Below are 21,081 nucleotides of genomic sequence, written 5' to 3' on the forward strand. Positions count from 1 at the left end.
ATGTGTTACGGGTCCCAAGGCTATCGGGTACCTTCACAAATCATGTTTACGGCCGATGTCATCATTCCCTCCCTGAAACAATAGAGTGATGGTCACGAGGAATGAAGACACAACCTGTTCACGTTCTGCTCCAATCTCCTCTCTGAGTTTTATTACAAAACCTCCGAATCAAACATAATTTCTGTATCAAAACGTCATATTTACAATAATTTACATTTGTTAGTCTGCTTCAGTACCTCTGATTATCACTGTCAATGGTTATCAAAACATTTACCTTCTGAATCAGATACACATTTGTTCTTGGTACTACTGTCAATGGTTATCAAAACCTTCACTTAAATAATATACTTTCATCTACATTTCTCCTTTGCTTCATTATCAATGGTTGTCAAAATATTCACTTACATCATTAGCGATATATACACATTTCTCTTTGGTTTCAGTCTCTTTGCTGCAATACCGATAACGTTCACTCTACACGTGCATGTGTGAGTTTTCCTGATAACTGACAGTGTAAGATCACACCTTTGAAGGAGGAAGCGAGGGAAGTGGTAGAGGGGGAGAGAAGATAGAGAGAGATGAGAAAAGGAGAGCGAAGAAGAGCGAGATCTAGAGAGGGGTTGGAGTCCGAGAGGGGGGGGGGGGGGGAGAGAGATGAGAGGTGATAGAGAAAGAGAGGGAGGGAGAGGGAGAGATGAGGGAGAAAGGGATGGAGAGAGATGAGAGAGAAATGGATGGAGAGAGTGTGGGAGAGAGATGAGAGAGGTGATTAAGAAAGAGAGAGAGGGGGGGAGCTGGGGGAACGAGAGAAGTATAGGGAGAGAACGAAGGAAGGAGGGAGAGAGATGAGAGAGAATCATCTGTCCTCGGACAGCCTATGGGAGAGAGTGGAAGAGAGATGGGAGAGGTGATTAAGAAAGAGAGAGAGAGGGGAGGGAGCTGGGGGAAAGAGAGAGAAGTAGGGAGAGAATGAAGGAGGGAGAGGGATGAGAGAGAATCATCTGTCCTCTGACAGCCTATGGGAGAGAGTGGAAGAGAGATGGGAGAGGTGATTAAGAAAGAGAGAGAGAGGGGAGGGAGCTGGGGGAAAGAGAGAGAAGTAGGGAGAGAATGAAGGAGGGAGAGGGATGAGAGAGAATCATCTGTCCTCTGACAGCCTATGGGAGAGAGAGTGTGGAAAAGAGATGGGAGAGGTGATTAAGAAAGAGAGAGAGTGGGGGGGGATCTGGGGGAAAGGGAGAGAAGGAGGGAGAGAGGAGAGAGAATCATCTGTCCTCGGACAGCCTATGGGAGAGAGTGGAAGAGAGATGAGAGAGAAAGGGATGGAGAGAGGTGAGAGAGACAGGGGTGGAGAGAGAGGGGAGGGATCTGGGGAAAAGAGAGAGAAGTAGGGAGAGAACGAAGGAGGGAGGGATATGAGAGGTGATAAAGAAGGAGGGAGAGTGGGCGGCTGAGTGGCGCAGTTGGCAAGGCGCTCGCTACTAACGCAGGATATGCTGGTATCGAGTCCAGCTCTCGGCGTTGCTACCAACTTGGCCGGTCGTTCATACTAATACAATTGGCAGTATTAGAGGGTGGGAAAGCCTGTGGGTGGGGATTGGACAGCGTTGTGGACAGCGACTCCTACAGGTCGGTTGGTGCGCCTGTACAGCAGAATCAGGAAGTATTGGGGGCAGGGTGAGCCTCCCACGCGTCACTCCTCGCCACTGAGAGATCGCGCTGTTCAGGTGAAAAGATGCAACAGCTGCCTCCTCGTGTACCGGAGGGGACGCGTGATGCAAGGCTTGGTCCTCACTGCAGCCGACCAGTGGGAGGCATGGTCTAGCAACGTTTGAGACAGGGGAGGGGAGAATTGAAGGGAGAATTGGCGAGGCGAAATTGGGATAAGAAAAATAAGGAGAAAAAAAAGAAAGAGGGAGAGAGAGAGAGGGAGAGCTGGGGGAAAGAGAGAGAAGTAGGTAGAGAACGAAGGAGGGAGAGAGATGAGAGAGGTGATAAAGAGAGAGGGAGAGAGCTGGGGGAAAGAGAGAAGTAGGGAGACAGAGGTGATCTAGACATTATTTCTCCTTTAGTGGCTGGCGTATGTGCCAACTATAGGGGTGTAACGATGAATCGATGCATAGAAATGCATAGATTCTAATGTGACGATTCAACTGCATCGATTTGAAAATGTTAGAATCGATTATAATCGAAATTAATCTAAATAAAAAAAAATATAATTTTTTTTATGTTTATTTTTTATTTTTTGTATTGTTTTTATTGACCTATAGTCCATTCATGCTGAGTGAATCAGTAACCCCCAGCCACATTTGTGTATTCAACATTTTTGGGGGAATTAACTGATAGAAAATGAATTGAATCGAATCGAATCGTGGTCAAATGAAGAGATTTCATGATGTATTAAATCGTTGCCTGAAGAATTGTAATCGAATTAAATTGTTGTGAGGTCGCATCATTACACCCCTAGTGCCAACGGTATAACACTATGTTGGTTTTATCGATATATCAGCCAGTATCACCACGTCACCTGTGGTTCTGTGAAGTTTTCTGCGTTGTGTTTATCTCTTTCTTATCGTACTGACTGAGGGTGCTTTCTCACTCACCATTCGGGTCCGTTCCGGTCCGTTCCGTCCTCGTTCCGTCCTTGGGTGCGAACTTCCCCCCTCCCTCTCCCCCCTCTAGTTTGCGTACACACTCAGTGTTGGTGCACTCTGGGTTTTGTTTACGGTTTGCGTTTTGAGCGTGTAAGCTTGCCGTAGGCGATGATGTCACGCTCGAACGTCAACATAGGAAGTTTTAACACGGCGGTGGAGACTGGATGCTGATATATAGAAACAAATAACCAATAAATATGAAGTTATATTTGAACCTCTGTCAAGCCTTGTCAATATAACCCACCCCCTTTTTCTCACAAATGGAACCGGTGTTGTGGAGTCCGCTTTGAGCGTTTTCCAGGGTTAACGCTAAGCTAACGCTAGTTAGCTTAGCCTATTTAACTAGTTAGCAGCTAACATTAGCCCATCGCTCGTGGCAATTATATTGCATGTCATTGATCTACCGGTCGACCACGGCCGACTGGTTGGGCACCATTGGTCTAACAGAAATAAATGCATTTGAACAAGAAACCAATGTATAGTAGACATAGCAATGGCAAAAAAATTGCCAGGCCTAATGTGAGCCAGGGAAGTCTTGTGCTTGTAACGTGGCTTCATGTTTTCATCCACTGAGCCGTGAGGCTCCACATGCTTGTTTGGTTGAGGTCTGAACTCGCAAATTGCCCATAAATATCGTTTTTGTGGGTATTGTCCAGTTGTTGCTGTATGTTTTTATCTGCCCAAAATTCAAGCAAGCATGAAAGCATTACAGTAACGATACTAACGACGTTGTGTGTGTCAGCAAGTTGATACAGAAGCCTCTCCCGTGTTTTTGGTACAAGCTCGCACACCACGCCCCCCGCTCCCACTGGCGTGCACCCGGAACCACCTATTTCAGCGGTCCAGGTTTGGAGCGTCCCGGGGGACAGGGAGGGGGGAGCGTTCTCACTAGGACTGACACACCCTTTTCTGGTGTGATCCGGCTCTGATTCGACCCCGAATGGTGAGTGAGAAAGCACCCTGATACCCTCTCTGTTACCCCGTGGATACATTCGTCCCTGTTAGCTGAAGCTAGCCCCCTCGAGGCCTAGTGCTCTGTCTCCCTGTCCATGCGTCTGCTTGTCTCAGCTTCGTTTTTTAGTCTAACTAACACCGGAAGAAACTCACAGCTATAAACTGTAGTCCTTAGAAACGGCTGACCGCCCATAGCAACCGCTACGTCTACCTTTCTATCTCCCCATAGCTCTCTCTCTCTCTCTCTACCCTGCCCCCATCACCTATAAGCGATGACCGACTGCCACAGCACTCTGGTGACCTTGGCACTATCTACCACCCTGCCTGCTCTGCTTATGGAGAGTTCTAGCACTATCATCTTCCCTGTCTGCTCCCCAGCATCAGGCCTGAGTGTCAGAGTAAATGCTGTCATCTACAAATATTTACATTATGTACACATTGAAAAACAGGGCTATTCTATCAAGTATTCTATTCTATATCTATTAGTAGTGTCGGTACTATTATCACATGGTACCATTGAAACAACAGGCCGTCACAAATCCCACTAGTTCAATGAACACCATATATCGCCATACTTTTACCGTTCAACTTACTTGTCGTAGTTTAAGACTGCTCTTAAACTTCATGGGAAATATTCCTTTACCCGAATTATTAGCTCTAATCAAACTTTACAAAATGGCGTCTCATTAGTGTTAAGCTCTGACTGGTGCATTCGTGACATGTGCTTCCTTCAACATTAGAACTCAATTCACGGATAGCAATTAACCTTATTCCACATTATTGTCAAGTGTTCAGGGCCCAGCATTGAATAAACATGTTACGATGTACATTATGATCATCACGTCTTCTATAACCCAGTGGCACGTGCGCGCCGTCTGTAACTGATAACGTGAAAAACGCCATCTTCCCCCTCATGGTCGAGGTGTGTCGCAATGTGCGCTCACATAACATATATCACATTCTTATAAACGTTATTAACCATTCAACTTATTCCACAATTCTTGTTATCCATATCACCTAATGTTATCACTTTAACGGTAGTGTTTCCTGTACTTTTCACAGTGTACTGACCTGAAACAATAGTGTGATGGTCACGAGGAATAAAGACACAACCTGTTCACGTTCTGCTCCAATCTCCTCCAAGATTTCCCCAAGCCATTGTATGGTGGGCCAGAACCAAAAACAATGGCTAATTTAATATAATGATAGTGAAAATGTTTTAACTCTGTCAAAATAAACGAGCTGCATAGGTGGCATAATAAACTGCACACGACATAATACATGTTTGCACTGAACATTATACCTTTGTCTTTTTTCTATTATAAAGTGCCTCTCGGGTGCATGAACAGATCAGTAGGATGGACATTTGATTTTCATGCAGCACCACGGCGGGTGCTAGTGCATTATAAATCGAATGTATTATTATTATTATTATTATAACACATGAACAGAACAGAAAATGCATGAAAAATACAACTCACCATAATGCAGCCCTGCCCTGGGCTTATTGTTTCTGTTTCGGTCCTCCAAAATCCCTGCTAATGTTTGAAACATGTCAAATGTCCACTCGCGTTGAATGCAGCTACTTTATCTTCTGCCAACTTGAACACAGTTGTCACGCTTCATTGCCTCGTTTGCTAGCGTGTTATGCAGAGAGGACGTCAACACATGAGAGTCACCTGTTGCGATAAACTCGTATTTTAAGTATGACTCGTGGTTTTGTGTTTATGTGTCTTGGAGGTCGTAGTTTCCTCTTCTGGCTCCTCAGTTGGTATTTCCCCTTTGCAAAGAAGCTATCCAAAGACGTTAAAAAAAAAAAAAAACGTACTAAGTTTAGCTAACGTTAGTTTATCCCGGTGGGGGATCACTGCACTGGACTATTGAGAAACTATACGAATTTTCCATTGGTTCTCCGAGTCCACGTGAGCATTTCTAGCATTTCAATTGGCTATAGTGACAGACATAAATAAAAAAAAAAACTGGTGTTTTTATTTCATGGATGCATGTTTCCCATTTCAGCGCCACGCACTGTCCACCTCACTTTGAGCAAGCCTATATACACGGTACATTGCACCTCACTGCCTATACCTGTTATTCACTCTCAACACGGATAAAACATAAAGTATGCATATAAATAAAAATAATATGATGAAAATAAAATAAATATCATATTCTCAAAATAAACTGACGGGCCAGAAATGATTGCTGGCGGGCCAATTTCGGCCCGCGGGCTGCCTATTGCCGACCCCTGCCTTAGGGTGTGTTCACATCTGAAAGTCCAGGGATAGTCCGGACTTTCCGTGGATAGTCCGGACTTTCTGGTGGACCAAATGTGAAAATGATACATTGTTTGCTTTTGGTCTGCGTTCACACTACCCTGTTTGGTGCGGATCTAATTTGTAAACAAAGGACATGCTGTCGCCAAGTCGTTCATCTATTGGACTATAGCACTCACAAACATAACAGTTGCCGACAGCGTCTCTTGTGATAAAGCAGAGAGATACTGTCTTTACGAGCGTGGCGCAAGTCGACTAGAGAGTATAGAGATATATATATATAGAGAGAGAGAGAGAGAGAGAGAGAGAGAGAGAGAGAGAGAGAGAGAGAGAGAGAGAGAGAGAGAGACTGTCCGCGCGCGGCGCCAGTCTAGAGAGACAGAGAGAGGAAGAGAGAGAGAGAGGCAGAGAGAGAGAGAGAGAGAGAGAGAGAGAGAGAGAGAGAGAGAGAGAGAGAGAGAGAGAGAGAGAGAGAGAGGATGAGAGAGACTGTCCGCGCGCCTGTCATTAATTTGAGTTGGGTCGCGCGCAAGCTGTCACTTGGCACCTGTCACTCATTTGCTCTAGATTAGATACTATATAAAGTTCGTTTTGCGTTCACACCAACAGCAAACGAACCATGGTCCACTTTGAAACGAACCGAGTCCCAACTTTTCAAGAGGACCATGGTTCGGTTGTTTGGTCCTCATTATAGTTCGGTTTGCGTTCATACCTGTACAAACCAAACGGACTATCGATCTAAAGGGACCATGGTCCACTTAAAGTGGACCAAACAGGGTAGGTGTGAACGCGCCCTTAGGGGGGGACCTGGCGCATCACCTGAACTAATAGGTCCCGCCCTTCACTTCCTGTATAACCTATTCTCCTCCTCACAGTAAATGTGAACTGAGTTAATTATATTAGCGTGTAGCTGGCAACATGAAGTTTACCACAATTCTTCTAATAATAATAATTAGACATAAAAAATTACACAAGATTATGCACATATTCTTGAGAGTACCACATATGTAGTGCTCGCACAAAGTACATTTCAGTTGTCTTCAGTCAGCTTGTACAGACAGGAGCTTGACCTCATTGACTATGCATTGGTTTGTGGCTAACTAGCTGGAGCTATTATGAGAAACAGCATGGCTTGTGCTGAGGAAGGACTCTATCAATCAAAATCATCATTGGGAAAAATCACCCAAAATCACCCAAAATCAGAACTACTATACCGTAATTCCTCTAATAGTAACCCCGGCTTGTATTTGTTTCAACTGTAGCGGATACCAGGCTTGTATTAGGAGGAGGCATGTATAAGAGAGAGGCCTATATTTCAAATTTTCAAACAGATCATAATGAATAAATCAACATTTTGTGTCAGTTTGAACCCAGTAAAATGTACTGGGTTCATTTATTGAAACCAAGTACTGTATGAAATACGGTAGTAAACAGTGCAATTACAGGTGGTAAAAAAAAGTAAAATAAAGTAAAATAGTGCAATCACAATACTGGTATAATAATAATAACTTTGTTTTATACAATTCTGAGGTAGGCTTACTCTCTTGGTAAACATTAACCAACATTATATGGTATTTACTGCACAGCCAGGCCAGCATATAACAACAATAACAAAAATATATTGCCTATGGTAAATCCGTTGAGGGAAATACCGTAATTCCTCTAATATACATGAAACCCGGCTTGTATTAGGAGGCCGGCTTATAATTGCTTAGCTCAACAGCGCACCCGGTCATTAATAGAGACCCGGTTTTTAATTGAATACCGGTTACTATTAGAGGAATTATGGTAAATGTAGTGTCATCATACAGCACAAGTACAATACTTAATAGTAAAGTGCAATTAAATTGCACTTAAACTGTTAAAAAGTATTGTGATTTTGTGTGAAGGGCGGACTAACAAAGTAGGATTTTCATTGTACGGCAAACTGTCTGTTTAACTGTGCACATGACAATAAACAATCTTTAATCTTGAATCAATAGTAACATACAATGTACAGGTGATAAAAGGCTTCATTATGGATAAATAGTTGGTGATTTCTTCAAGTCGATTTTTACAGACATCATCGGAATTAAATAATTATAATGATAATAAATACGACAATTACGTTTAGCATTTATAGTCATGACTCAATGAGGAATCTGTGCATTACACACACGCGCGCGCGCACGCGCTCGTATGTACAGTATACTTCACTAAGCTGCCTGGCTCACCTGCCACATAACCCAATCGCACGATATAGTGAAATAGATTAAGAATAGATTAACAAATTCCATATAAATCTATAGTGTATTAACGATGCAGCAGTTGATACTGTATCCTGCACACATACACACATACACATACACACACACACGCTCCATAGCACAACAGCGATTTGTGACTCGAAATGATAATAATAATCTTTTATATAATCTCCCAAAATTAGATTAGATTAGATAAAAATCTATTGTCATCATACAGCACAACACAATACAATGAAAATAAATTTGGCATCCAACCAGAGTGCAAATGTAAATACAATAGTAACATATATCAAGCCGTTTCTACACTGGCTCTTAGATGTGCACAAGCAATGTAATAAATAAATAAAACCAACAATAAATAATATAATAATAACAAGACGGTATATGGAATATTAATACAGTATATTCCACTATACAGCTATATCCGCGGCAATCGGTTTAGTTCTTATTTATTTAGTTTGCAGTGTGTATGTGTAATGCTCACAATGCCTCATTGAGTCAGGACTATAAATGCAAAACGTAATTATTAATTATACAAATATTGTCATATTAATTATCATTATAATTATTTACTTCCACGGATGTCTGTAGTATCGGCAATCCCCAATGACTTGTCCCAAAGAAGACTCTTCCAAACTCGGGTGCACGCCAATACATCGAGACAGTCGTATTAATTATCATTATAATTATTTAATTCCATGGATGTCTGTAGTATCGGCAATCCCCAATGACTTGTCCCAGCGAAAGCTGTTGAAACCACGGGGCGCACACCGGTCTGTCCGATTTACGCCTGCCTTTTCGAGTACGTAAATCCTACAAAGAATTTACAATAGGAAGCCGTTCGAGAATGCCGAATAAGTACGTAAATCGAGTTACGAAGGAATTCCTTGGTAAACATTACATTATGTCCATTCGAGAATGAGGACCATTGTGTCTAGCTGTGGGGTTCTCTTTAAACTCCTCAAAAACTCCCACAAACTGTAGGCGTAGTCGGAAAAAGTATCGTTGGTGTTGTTTTATTCGCCAGCCTCCCAAGGTGCAGAGGTGATATTTAAAAACACAAGCGAAAATAACATAAAACAAAATACACTATACTTACAATTAGGGCTGTCAGTTTATCGCGTTAATTAGATTAATTAATTACACAGCAAATTATCGCGTTATGGAAATTAACTCAAAATGTATAATACAAAAAATTAAATGTATTTAATTTTTTTTTAAATCTCATTAATTCCATAAGAACGTAGAATACACATTTACAGACTTCTTTTTAATATGGTCCATTTGCATGTTCTTGGCATCTGATTCTAGGGACATCTATGGATCTCAGGGAATGTATTCCCAGTGTCAGAAATACTGTGTCTGTTACTAGGCTTGAGTAAATTGTAATGAACCAAATGAGAATATCAATTTGTTTGTTTAATCAGTTGTAAAATACTTTACATCAGTAAGATGTAAATAATAATAAAGTAATAATAATACATTATTTATTTATAAAATATTAAGTTTACAACTGAGGTAGGTAGATTAAATTTTTAGAGACTAAAGTACCGAAAAAAGGTACCATTGGGTACCGGTATCGATTCACAGGTACCGGTATCGGTTCAAATGTGAACGGTACCCATCCCTAGTCATGACCAACCAATTACATAATCCAACATTGTGTAAGCAACTAACACATTCCACGTGACAGAATCGTTTTTGAATGAGTCGTTATGACGCTATCAATATATTCATTCATAAAGATTATTGTCCGCCATCTTGGTTTCATTCCTAAAACCACGAACGGCGGAGTGATTGTAATTCGGTTGTGGGCATGTTCTGGGATCACGTGGAGTGTGTTTTTGTTTTTGTTTTTTTGATCCACTTTTTCTCACATTTTCTATATTTTCTCCCATCCCAATTTCGTATCATCCAATTCAACCCTCCCCTGTCACGAACGCTGTTTCTTGCCTCCCACAAGCCGGCTGCAATGTGGACTAAGTCATACATAGCACAAGTCCCCTCCGGTACTTGAGGTAACAGCAGTCGCATCTTTTCACCTGCGCAGCTCGATCTCTCAGTGGCGAGGAGTAACGCGTGGGAGGCTCACGCTGCCCCCGACACTTCCTGATTCTACTGCGCAGGCGCACCAACCGACCTGTAGGAGTCGCTGTCCACAACGCCCAATCCCCACCCATCAGTTTCCCACCCACTAATACGGCCAATGTGTATTAGTATGAACGACCAGCTAAACTGAAAGCAATGTGGAGCGCTGGGCTCGAACAGGCGAGCCCAGCGTCTCCGCATTCGTGGCGAGCGCCTTGCCCACTACGCCACGTAGCCGCCCGGATCACGTGGAGTGTGTTATGAGAAATAACAACGTCTAACTTGACTGTTTCAGCCAATCAGAATCAAGAAATGTGCATGCCATTGTATAATTGTTGTTAATTCTGTGTCCATCTGTGGGCTCCTCTAGGTGATGTGAAGTGTTTTGGTCAGGACTGCTATGCTCTGGCCTTTGGCGTGCCTGCAGCTCTGATGGTTGTAGCTTTGGGTGAGTTTGTTTTCCTTCCCTGGACTGGAGAAATATTCGCCATGTAAACGCTTGTGCTTTGAAAGGATTTTGAGGTCCACTTTGATTTATTATAAAACCTGTCAAATCCACACTTCATGTGGACAGTTTTTGGAAATGTTTTACAAACCATCGAAGGGTTCTAGCTGCAGCTTACTAAACCATTTTTTAAATGAAACCCTTACAAATCTGTGTGTACAAGACCTTTGTTAGTAGACACAATGACATATGTTGGGAGTGTGCTCTCTTAATGATGTGACATTTGTCTAGACTACAGGTACAGCGACTTGACTGACTAAACTACCTAAACTACATACAGTAGTAGCATTCAGTTTGTAGAATGAAAGCCTATGTCTTCAGTACACTTTAATGTGGGGTGTAAGGCAACAGCCCACTTCAATACTATCGGCAAAGCCATTGGCAAAAAAAACAAATAAATCAAATCACACAGTTTCAGTAACTATGTATATGAACATTCACGGCTTGTTTTAGTTTCATTTGTGTCTGCAGTGTGTAAATATTTGTGTGTCGAGCCCAGTTGAGTGGCTGTTTTGACTGGCTTTGCAGCCATGTTGATCAAGGCCTGTCCACGTCTGTCATGGCAGTCAGTGGCTCCTTTCTGCTGACTGCCTCTGAATCCCAGTCCCCTTGATCCTTGCGGGACTCACGGCTGGGTGACTCCAACAGAGCTAAACCACACACTATCAAAACAAACCTTGTTTTTAAACTGGAGGGGCCACAGGCAGTCCCCTATGACAGTGACCCACACTGGAGGCTGGGCTAAAGGTCCACATGGATAGACTCCAGAATAACTACTTGTAGACTGAGTATATTTACTATACAGTATGTCATAGCTTGTTACTAATAAACATCTTTAATCCACAATGGCAAAGGATGTGAGAGCAAAATACATAGCCTTAAATGGGAATCTCATCGGTTGCTACTTTAGTGGCCCACCACAAACAGATATCCTAAACCAATACAAGAACACATTCATAATTAACTTAGTCAACTAATAGATTATTCAGCTATTGCTCATTCAGCACAGGAAAAACATACAGAACAACCAATCAACTAACGCCATGGCGGATATTGAGCCAAAACAATAGCACCATTGTAAATATTGGCAACTGTTTGAGGAACAGAAAACATCTCCAACGTAAATTGTTATCGTTAGTCCTCTGATCCCACTAACTCCCTATCTGTCTTGTGTAGTCGTCTTCATTTCTGGCAGTGGTCTTTATAAGAAGAGCCCTCCTGAGGGAAATGTCTTGTTGGATGTCTGCAAGTGCATCGGGGTGAGTAATCACAATGACATAACGTTAGGTTATGACTATAACCAAGTTCTGTTAGTATAGCGACGCTCGGCATCGCTCTCTGCACTATCTCGCATACGTGCACGCGCACTGAATAAAGACCACAATGTACCTTTAATCCCAATATTCGTCTGACCACACCCCTATCAGCTTACCCATATAAGCAGGGGTGGGGCCACCCACTCTCCTCCTTCCCAAGCTTTCGCCACAAGGCGAGGTCAAAGGCTGCAGCGGCGTCGGATGCCGAGCGTCGCTATACTAACAGAACTTGGTTATAGTCATAACCTAACGTTCTGTATCGTATCGCTCTCGCTCGGCATCGCTCTCTGCACAAGGGAGGCCGAGCGAGAGCCAACGGCCGACAAATACACCCCGCTGACAGCCCCCCACAAACCATCAGAACAGGGAGGGCCGAGCCCCCCCGACCCACCCTAATGGCGGGCACCCCCCCTATTAGGGGCTTCACGGGAGGGCGACGGACCCGACGAGGCACTCAAGCAACTCAACGCACAGGGTGAGCAGACCGTGGCTTGACCCCACGACTACACACACGCACAACCCGCATGCCACCCGGGAACGAACGGAGGAACAACCTTGTTACTGCCCCCAGAATCACGGGGTCAAGGGCAAACCCAACCCCGTGGCAAGGCCGTAGCAGCGGAGCACGAAGGAAGACCCAGACCCACCAAAAGGACTGGACTCCCTAGAATGGGGGCCCGGAGAAGTCCATGATGCCAGCATCAAGACCCCACCAGGTGGGCACGTAGTGCCCCGCCCCCCACATCGCCAGCGTATTCGGACAAAGGCCCCTCAGTTACTGCACCTGGTATTCCCAGGCGGAATCCCATCCAAGTACTAACCAGGCCAGAACCTGCTTAGCTTCCGAGATCGGACGAGATCTCGTGTTCAGGTTGGTATGGCCGTAAGCCGAGCGGGCCCTGTCCCCCCAATAGTACACCGCCTGGCACACTGACCCTGCAGAACAGGCAGTCAGCATGGCCGTAAGCACACAAAAAAGGTTAACCAACGGAAGCAGGCAGCGCACAGGGGAAAAACCAGGCAACAGGCTGTTAACCCTAGCCTGGAGACTGCGGACGAGACAGGCGCCAGAGGGGACAGCTGAACACAGCCGCACCGGCGGAAGGAGCGTAAGCTGGCGGTGTTGCATGACCAAGCCTCCATTTAAAAACCCCCACCCAGAGGGGTCGAGGCAGAGAAGGCTGACACGATTGGCAGACGTCATGAACGTGCAGGGGCACCCTCAAACGGTGAACCCGGGAGTTGACACTGCTCCAACACACCAGGGAATCAACCACCTCGGTGTTACCCAATGTGGTGGTTGTTCCTATAACCCCTCAAGAAAAAACTCCAAAACACACCTGCGGGTATACACCGGCTATACCGCAGTACAAGTGTTTCAGTTTCCAAAAAGGGTTAACCCAGGCCTACGGGTCGCAAACATCACTTCGGACCGGGCCTGGCGGTACGGGAAGCACAGGGTCACCAGAGGAGGTCAAAAAACCACCCCCACAGGCCCCTCTTCGCCATGCGTGAGAGAGGAGCGAAAAATAATGGAGAACCAGCCCCTAAGCACACCGTACCTGGTATTCCCCGGCGGTCTCCCAACCAAGTACTAACCAGGACCAACCTGTGTAGCGGCCGAGATCCGACGAGATCGAGCGCGTACAGAATGGCATGGCTGTAAGCCATGACGACAGTGCTGAGTAAAAACATACCCAACCAGGGTCTCCATAGCGCTTAACCCTGTGACACCCAGACCGACCTGGCATTTTTCCCCCTGAAAAAAGCCCAAGTCCCTCAGGGTACCAGAACAGCAGATCTGCATCCCCGGCGGACAACGGGTTCAACTGATCTGGACCAGCGTGACCAGAACCAGTCCCGTGCCCTAACCACGCCGACATGCCTACTCCAGGAGAAGGGCAGATATGCGTGTTGATCTTAACATGAAAAGAAGGCGCCACCCAGACGTTCGGACGAACCGCGCCTGGTGGCCCACCCCAAGGGCGTGAGACCCCACCACATATGTTCAGATCCATCCCGTCATCATCCCCCAGACATGAACGAGAATCCGTCGACAACCCACCCAGGTCATGGGATGTGGTCGTCGGAAGAGGAAAAACCCCCATCTCAGTTGCTTTATAAAAACGCTGTTTCAACCACAAGCAACCAAGGCGTGCCAGTCAATCGCCTGTTTACAGCGAGCTAGCACTATACGTGCGTCGGGACACACCCCCATCAATGAACAGGCTATTTAGACCTGTCATTGAATCCCCAAGGCGCCCAGGGGAACGACAAGAGGGGTGTGACACTCCCTAACTCCAACACTTCTGGAATAGAAAGAAGGAAGCATCAACAGTATGTATCCCAGTCTACACAGCCGGGGTAAAAAATGTTCACATTTTTACATCCCACCACCCTCCCATAGGAAAGAGACGGGGATCCCCAGAGAGACTTCCCACGCGAGCTGTACAGATTGAAAAGAATATATTGCACCTTGAGCCATGTAAAAAACTGGTTTTAGGGCCTCCGGGGAAGAGGCACTGAACCCATACACACTCAATAAACGAATTTAATCGAATATACATACAATAGAAAAGGACCCTTCTAGAGGGTCCACTCACTTTGACAATCTGAGGAGGAAGGCTCTGTACTCTGATGGAGGCTTCCTCACATGGAAGAAGGAGTCCGAACTCACAGAAGGCCTGAATAGGCGCTTGGTGAGGAGGAGCCCTGACCACCCCCCCTGAAAACAGATCCATCACATGGACCTGAACAGCACACGGAAGTCCTACCAACAGAGACGCGCACGGTGACGTACTCTATGGCGGGGGAATTCCTGCGGTGCACACGCCCAATATACCAGGCCGTGGGACCAGGAACTCCCTCCTCCCCCCCCCCCCCCCCCCCCCCCCGTAACGTGCCGAACCGCCACGTGACGGGAACCTTGAAGGACAGGGGGTGTACCCCTGACCGACAGAACAATGGGGAGAGGAAAGGTTACCAGTTCACCCCTTTACGACCCCACACCCATGATACGATGTAACGACAAAAAGAGTCATAGTAGCTCTATGAAGCGTTTCACAGCTCCACACAGCGCATGAGCTAACCTGCTATCTGATTTTTACTAAGGAAAAACACAGAATAGAGAGGGCTCTAAGAACCCCGGTCCAACATACACATGTGCTTCTGTGGCCAGTACAACCCAGTTGTAGGTCACATGACACACACAACCCATCATCACCTACAAAAAATGGCAAAAACACTCAACAGAGGAACGCTGTTTTTTTCACAATGAGAGAATACATCATTCTTGATTAGTATCGACCACAGGCCTTGCTAAGCACACATGACAGCAACCAAACCAATTTCCCTTTAGGAAATAAGTTTCTCCAGCAGATTTAGCACAACCTCAGCAATCAAGCTAAGAGTTACATCGTATCCCTACCACACAAAAGACACAATTAATGCACAACATGTCTGATAGGAGGATGAAAAAGTCCCCAGGGAACCGGGGGGGAAACACAATCCTCCTATTTTACCCTCAATACGGCCAGTTAAAACAGGAAAACCTGTTAATGTGTGAACACACTGTTCATTGTCATTACAGTCTGAGAAAGAACATTCTTTTACTCACTTGTCACCAAGCATAGCTTCATAGGTTAGTTACCTTAGTTGTGAGTACACGGCCGTGTTTCTCACACAACAACCAGATCATTACATCCCGTTTGCACGGAGAAGCTAACTGCCAGTGACAAAAACAGCTCACACATAACCCGCAACGTATCCTAAATGCATTGTAGCAACACACGTTTTGGGAAAAACACCGTTATTCACAATACATTTAGCAAAGTAAAACCAGAAGACGTGTTATGAGGTCTGGTCAACCCCGTTCCTACCCGGAACGCAGATCAGCGAAGTGCAGTCACAGACACCGTAGGAAACACAGCCGCTCCTGTGTTGTCCGAACTGGGCAGCGTCACCGCCCCAACCCGCACTACAGTCCCCTGTTGATGCAACCTTGCCGTCCTGGCTCAGGGCAGGGTCGACGAAAACATCCCCTGTCAAGGATGACGTCGTGGTCAAGAGTGTAAAACATGTTAAAATCAAAGCACGTTCAACAGACTAGCATCAAGCTAACGGCCGCTCCAACCGTTCGGGTGCTACTGCTTCTGCTCGCGAGACGCCGATCTAACGACGCACGCGATCAGAAGCGAGCTCACGGCGGCGCGCGAGAAGCTAAGTTACCCCGCGCCAGGCCATGGCCATAGCAGCAAGCTAACGTTACCTAGCGACCACGACATGCTAGCCCCGCAGCTAACAGCTGACTGGCTAATAGTAGGCCCTAAGCAGGCCATGCAGCGATCCAGCAGGCTAACGCAGCAGTTAACAGCTGACTGGCTAACCGTAAGCTATGAACATGTAAACAATGACATAACACTCACCCAGACAGGCCGCCGTTCTGAACCTCTCCTCACTTTTTAAGAGAAAAGAGAAAACAAGATGTCAACACCGCTTCACAACGGTGACTTTACCACATCCGACGGAATCAGCACAGTACCAACTGGCCTGTGTAGCTGACTTTGAACATGAATCTGCCGCTATCGCACATTACATGCACATATCCCCTCGTGAAGGAATACTCTCATTTGGATATGAAAGATGGGGCCTTAACACGGTGACAGAGAGAATCCACTCGTCCAGAACACACAGGGATCACCAGTGTCAATGGTCGCGGCCCACTAGTTAAAACTATAATGGTCTTCAGACCAAGGCCTTCTGTCGCCTAGGTGGCTGAACAAAGGACCCTAGCCTGGGGCCGGTTTCCATAAACTTTGTCAAGTAGCCCCCAGCCGCTCCTGTGTTGTCCGAACTGGGCAGCGTCACCGCCCCAACCCGCACTACAGTCCCCTGTTGATGCAACCTTGCCGTCCTGGCTCAGGGCAGGGTCGACGAAAACATCCCCTGTCAAGGATGACGTCGTGGTCAAGAGTGTAAAACATGTTAAAATCAAAGCACGTTCAACAGACTAGCATCAAGCTAACGGCCGCTCCAACCGTTCGGGTGCTACTGCTTCTGCTCGCGAGACGCCGATCTAACGACGCACGCGATCAGAAGCGAGCTCACGGCGGCGCGCGAGAAGCTAAGTTACCCCGCGCCAGGCCATGGCCATAGCAGCAAGCTAACGTTACCTAGCGACCACGACATGCTAGCCCCGCAGCTAACAGCTGACTGGCTAATAGTAGGCCCTAAGCAGGCCATGCAGCGATCCAGCAGGCTAACGCAGCAGTTAACAGCTGACTGGCTAACCGTAAGCTATGAACATGTAAACAATGACATAACACTCACCCAGACAGGCCGCCGTTCTGAACCTCTCCTCACTTTTTAAGAGAAAAGAGAAAACAAGATGTCAACACCGCTTCACAACGGTGACTTTACCACATCCGACGGAATCAGCACAGTACCAACTGGCCTGTGTAGCTGACTTTGAACATGAATCTGCCGCTATCGCACATTACATGCACATATCCCCTCGTGAAGGAATACTCTCATTTGGATATGAAAGATGGGGCCTTAACACGGTGACAGAGAGAATCCACTCGTCCAGAACACACAGGGATCACCAGTGTCAATGGTCGCGGCCCACTAGTTAAAACTATAATGGTCTTCAGACCAAGGCCTTCTGTCGCCTAGGTGGCTGAACAAAGGACCCTAGCCTGGGGCCGGTTTCCATAAACTTTGTCAAGTAGCCCCCATAGCACTAACAGACAAGTGGAGCCCGCCAGCAAACATTACTCACCCAACCTGGAACGCACCGCTTCTCACAACAGCGGCATGTCCGACAGTTCAGCTGTGGCCTGACAGGTTTCACCCCAACAAACACAGCAAGGAACTGCAGTTGAGAAGCATGCAGCGGCGTGCTCCCAATACGAAAACCGGTGGAGGGTTTTTAGAATGATCATCATCTTCCAGACACTCCAGTACGAAGACAATATCGCCGTATTTTCTCGAAAATAGTGAGAGAGAAAATAAAGATATGATGTCAACGTATCCTTGTTTCCCAAAGCTGCTCCTAAACCTTTCTTCCATCATGGTGTCAAGTGTGGGGATCTACCGAGGCACTTCTTCCTTGTGGTGAAAGCGAGAAGGAGGAGAGTGGGTGGCCCCACCCCTGCTTATATGGGTAAGCTGATAGGGGTGTGGTCAGACGAATATTGGGATTAAAGGTACATTGTGGTCTTTATTCAGTGCGCGTGCACGTATGCGAGATAGTGCAGAGAGCGATGCCGAGCGAGAGCGATACGATACAGAACAGTGACATCAGTCACTCAAAATACAATGGAGTTGATATAGCGATAGGGTTTGCTTAATTTTAACGGTAAACTGTATTTGATGACAGTATTTAGTTTTCCAGTGCAAATCACAATGTGATATAACATCTCTTTTATATTACTTGGGGGGCCCGGGTGAAATACAGGGGGGGGGGGGGGGGGGCGCAGGTAGATGAGATGGAGGGAGAAAATAGACGTTGTTCCCTCATATAGTTCTATGGTTGTTCCCTCATATAGTTATATGGTTGTTCCACTAGTCAAGTGGAATGCTGGCACAGTGCTAACGCAGAGTGAAGAGAGGTCTGGCTATGTAAGGCTACCTAATGGAACAAAATATCAGAGTGGAATCAAATGTGTTCAGATTTAAATGTTTCCAATTACCCAAGGGGGCCTTTTGCGAAAAAGGTTTAGAAACCACTGCAGTAGAGGTTGAGTAGTTTATTATCTTAAGATGATAAGTTAGAGTGTTGTGTTCACTCATAGTTAAAGACAGTAGAGGTTGAGAAGTTTCTTGGGATATATCACATTCACACTCCCTAGTGATTCAGATACATTTAACAACTGCAAATACATGGGCTGATATGTTTTTTCAGTGCAAGGGTTAAATTATTAGGGTGCTATTTCATTCAGAATGGTCTATTTCTTTTAATGCAAGGAATATCTTTTTGATGAACTACAAATATACAGTATGCATTGATACAGTAGGTGTATGTATATGTTGTGGACAATGGTATTGTGAAAATCCATATCTTTGCATGGATCCATAGTATACAGTATGCCAGCCTGGAGATATAATTCAAATAAAATAAAATAAAATAAAATGTATTTGTAAGGCCCGACAACACACGTTAATGTCCCCATGGGCCGGACAGGTCTTCTTTAAACAAGTCAAGAAGAAACATAACAATAAGTCAAGAACAAAACAAGAACACCATAAGGTCCAACAAATTTAAAATAAGTGCAAATAAATGAATGAATGCAAACACTCCCCACGCGAAGGTAAGGAAAAACTCACTAAAACCTAACAATAGGGAAAAATGCACCACAGGCAGTGTGGAGGAGAGAAACCTTAGAAGGGCCATTCTAAGTTAATGTTAGTGTTGACGTTTGATGGCAGTACATTTGTATTGTATGTCTCCTATATTAGGTCAGAATAGTCTCATATCTGTTGCCAACATTATGGGAAATGCGGTTACCGTTTTCTCCAGAGTCAGACAAGAAGATAGATCACCAATTTCCTCTCTGTGCATTCAGTAGAAAACTATGACTGACTCTGGACAAGATGCCAAGCGCATTTCCCATAATGTCGATGTGTTCCTTTAAACAACGTTATACTCAATGTCATCCTGTTGGCTAACATCAGACAGAGACCATGTATGGTTCTTTGATACAATGTTAACTTTGCTTTTAGTTTGCTATCAAGAACAGCTGGGGGAGATCCAGGGATGGCCCAAAAAGGAAACATTGGCTGGACTGGGCTGATGACAAGTACTCGGTATGGTGTTTCTAGATACAGCAGCACACTCAAAAAAACCTTTGTCTTAAGTGTTCTCGTCGTTTTATGGTATCTTAAAGGGGAACTCCAACATTTTGGGAAATTAGCTTATTTAACATCTTCCCTGGAGTTAGACAAGAAGATACATACATTTTTTGTCTCTGTGCGTGCATTTTAGCTTTGGGAATAGACGCTCCGTTAGCATAGCTTAGCTTCATCACTGGAAGTGAGGCAGGACAGTAGCCTTACAGTGCCTTACAGTGTATTGCAAGGTCTGACATTGACCAAACTTGATATGCATGACCTTGGTGGGCTCTAGGTCAACTCCTGAAAAGGGGGTCAATGTCAGACTTTGCAATCAAAAGTTAGGGGGCTAATAACCCTTGCCATAATTTCAGTGCGCCCCCTAACTTTTGATTGCAAGGTCTGACATTGACCCCCTTTTCAGGAGTTGACCTAGAACCCACCAAGGTCATGCATATCAAATTTGGTCAATGTCAGACCTTGCAATACACTGTAAGGCACTGTAAGGCTACTGTCCTGCCTCACTTCCAGTGATGAAGCTAAGCTACGCTAACGGAGCGTCTATTCCCAAAGCTAAAATGCACGCACAGAGACAAAAAAGGTATGTATCTTCTTGTCTAACTCCAGGGAAGATGTTAAATAAGCTAATTTCCCAAAATGTTGGAGTTCCCCTTTAAGTGTTCTCGTCGTTTTATGGTATCTTAAGTATAATATTTATAAGAATACACTTTGAGTAAGAAATGGACATCAATAACCCATGAAGTCCATTCCGGCGTGTGTGTCTCAACAGAGGCGTCTGATTGAAGAGATCAAGATGGTTCTGAGGGTCCTGTTGCTCTACATCCCTCTGCCCATGTTCTGGGCTCTGTTTGATCAGCAGGTAAGACGGTAGTAGCAACACATGGAAATGTGGGGCATGGGATGAGGAGGCTGGAGGGGGAGATTGTGAGTTATTGCACACATTAATTTAGTTTGACAGTTATCTGAGAGTAAAATAGTTTGAATATGGCCACCGGGGATGTCACTGGGGGGACACTGAATTATTGCGTCTTATAGGAGCCGCTACTGTACCCTTATAATTGAATTGAGCTGTAATTAACACAACACTGGACGGAAGCAACAGTTGTGATCGCAGGATCAAGGAAAGGAGGGGGCGGAGCTCGAGATAGGCCAGTTGGTAAAAAAATACATTGACGAAACGTTCTGGAGAAG

At 45.3% G+C, this 21,081-nt stretch overlaps 1 protein-coding gene across 1 annotated transcript in view; it reads left to right on the forward strand.

The window, feature by feature from the left end:
• Window positions 1-21,081, forward strand: part of slc15a2 (solute carrier family 15 member 2) — a gene marked incomplete at its 5' end in the record, with an annotated part of 130,554 nt that overhangs the window by 33,969 nt on the left and 75,504 nt on the right. The window contains 4 exons of the mRNA XM_084311335.1: window positions 10,589-10,666; window positions 11,900-11,982; window positions 19,762-19,845; window positions 20,660-20,749. Of these exons, the coding sequence (XP_084167461.1) occupies window positions 10,589-10,666; window positions 11,900-11,982; window positions 19,762-19,845; window positions 20,660-20,749 (335 nt within the window). The remainder of the gene's footprint in view (window positions 1-10,588; window positions 10,667-11,899; window positions 11,983-19,761; window positions 19,846-20,659; window positions 20,750-21,081) is intronic.

Source organism: Notolepis coatsorum (genome assembly GCF_963971535.1).
Source record: "Notolepis coatsorum genome assembly, chromosome: 3".
Lineage (NCBI taxonomy): Eukaryota > Metazoa > Chordata > Actinopteri > Aulopiformes > Paralepididae > Notolepis > Notolepis coatsorum.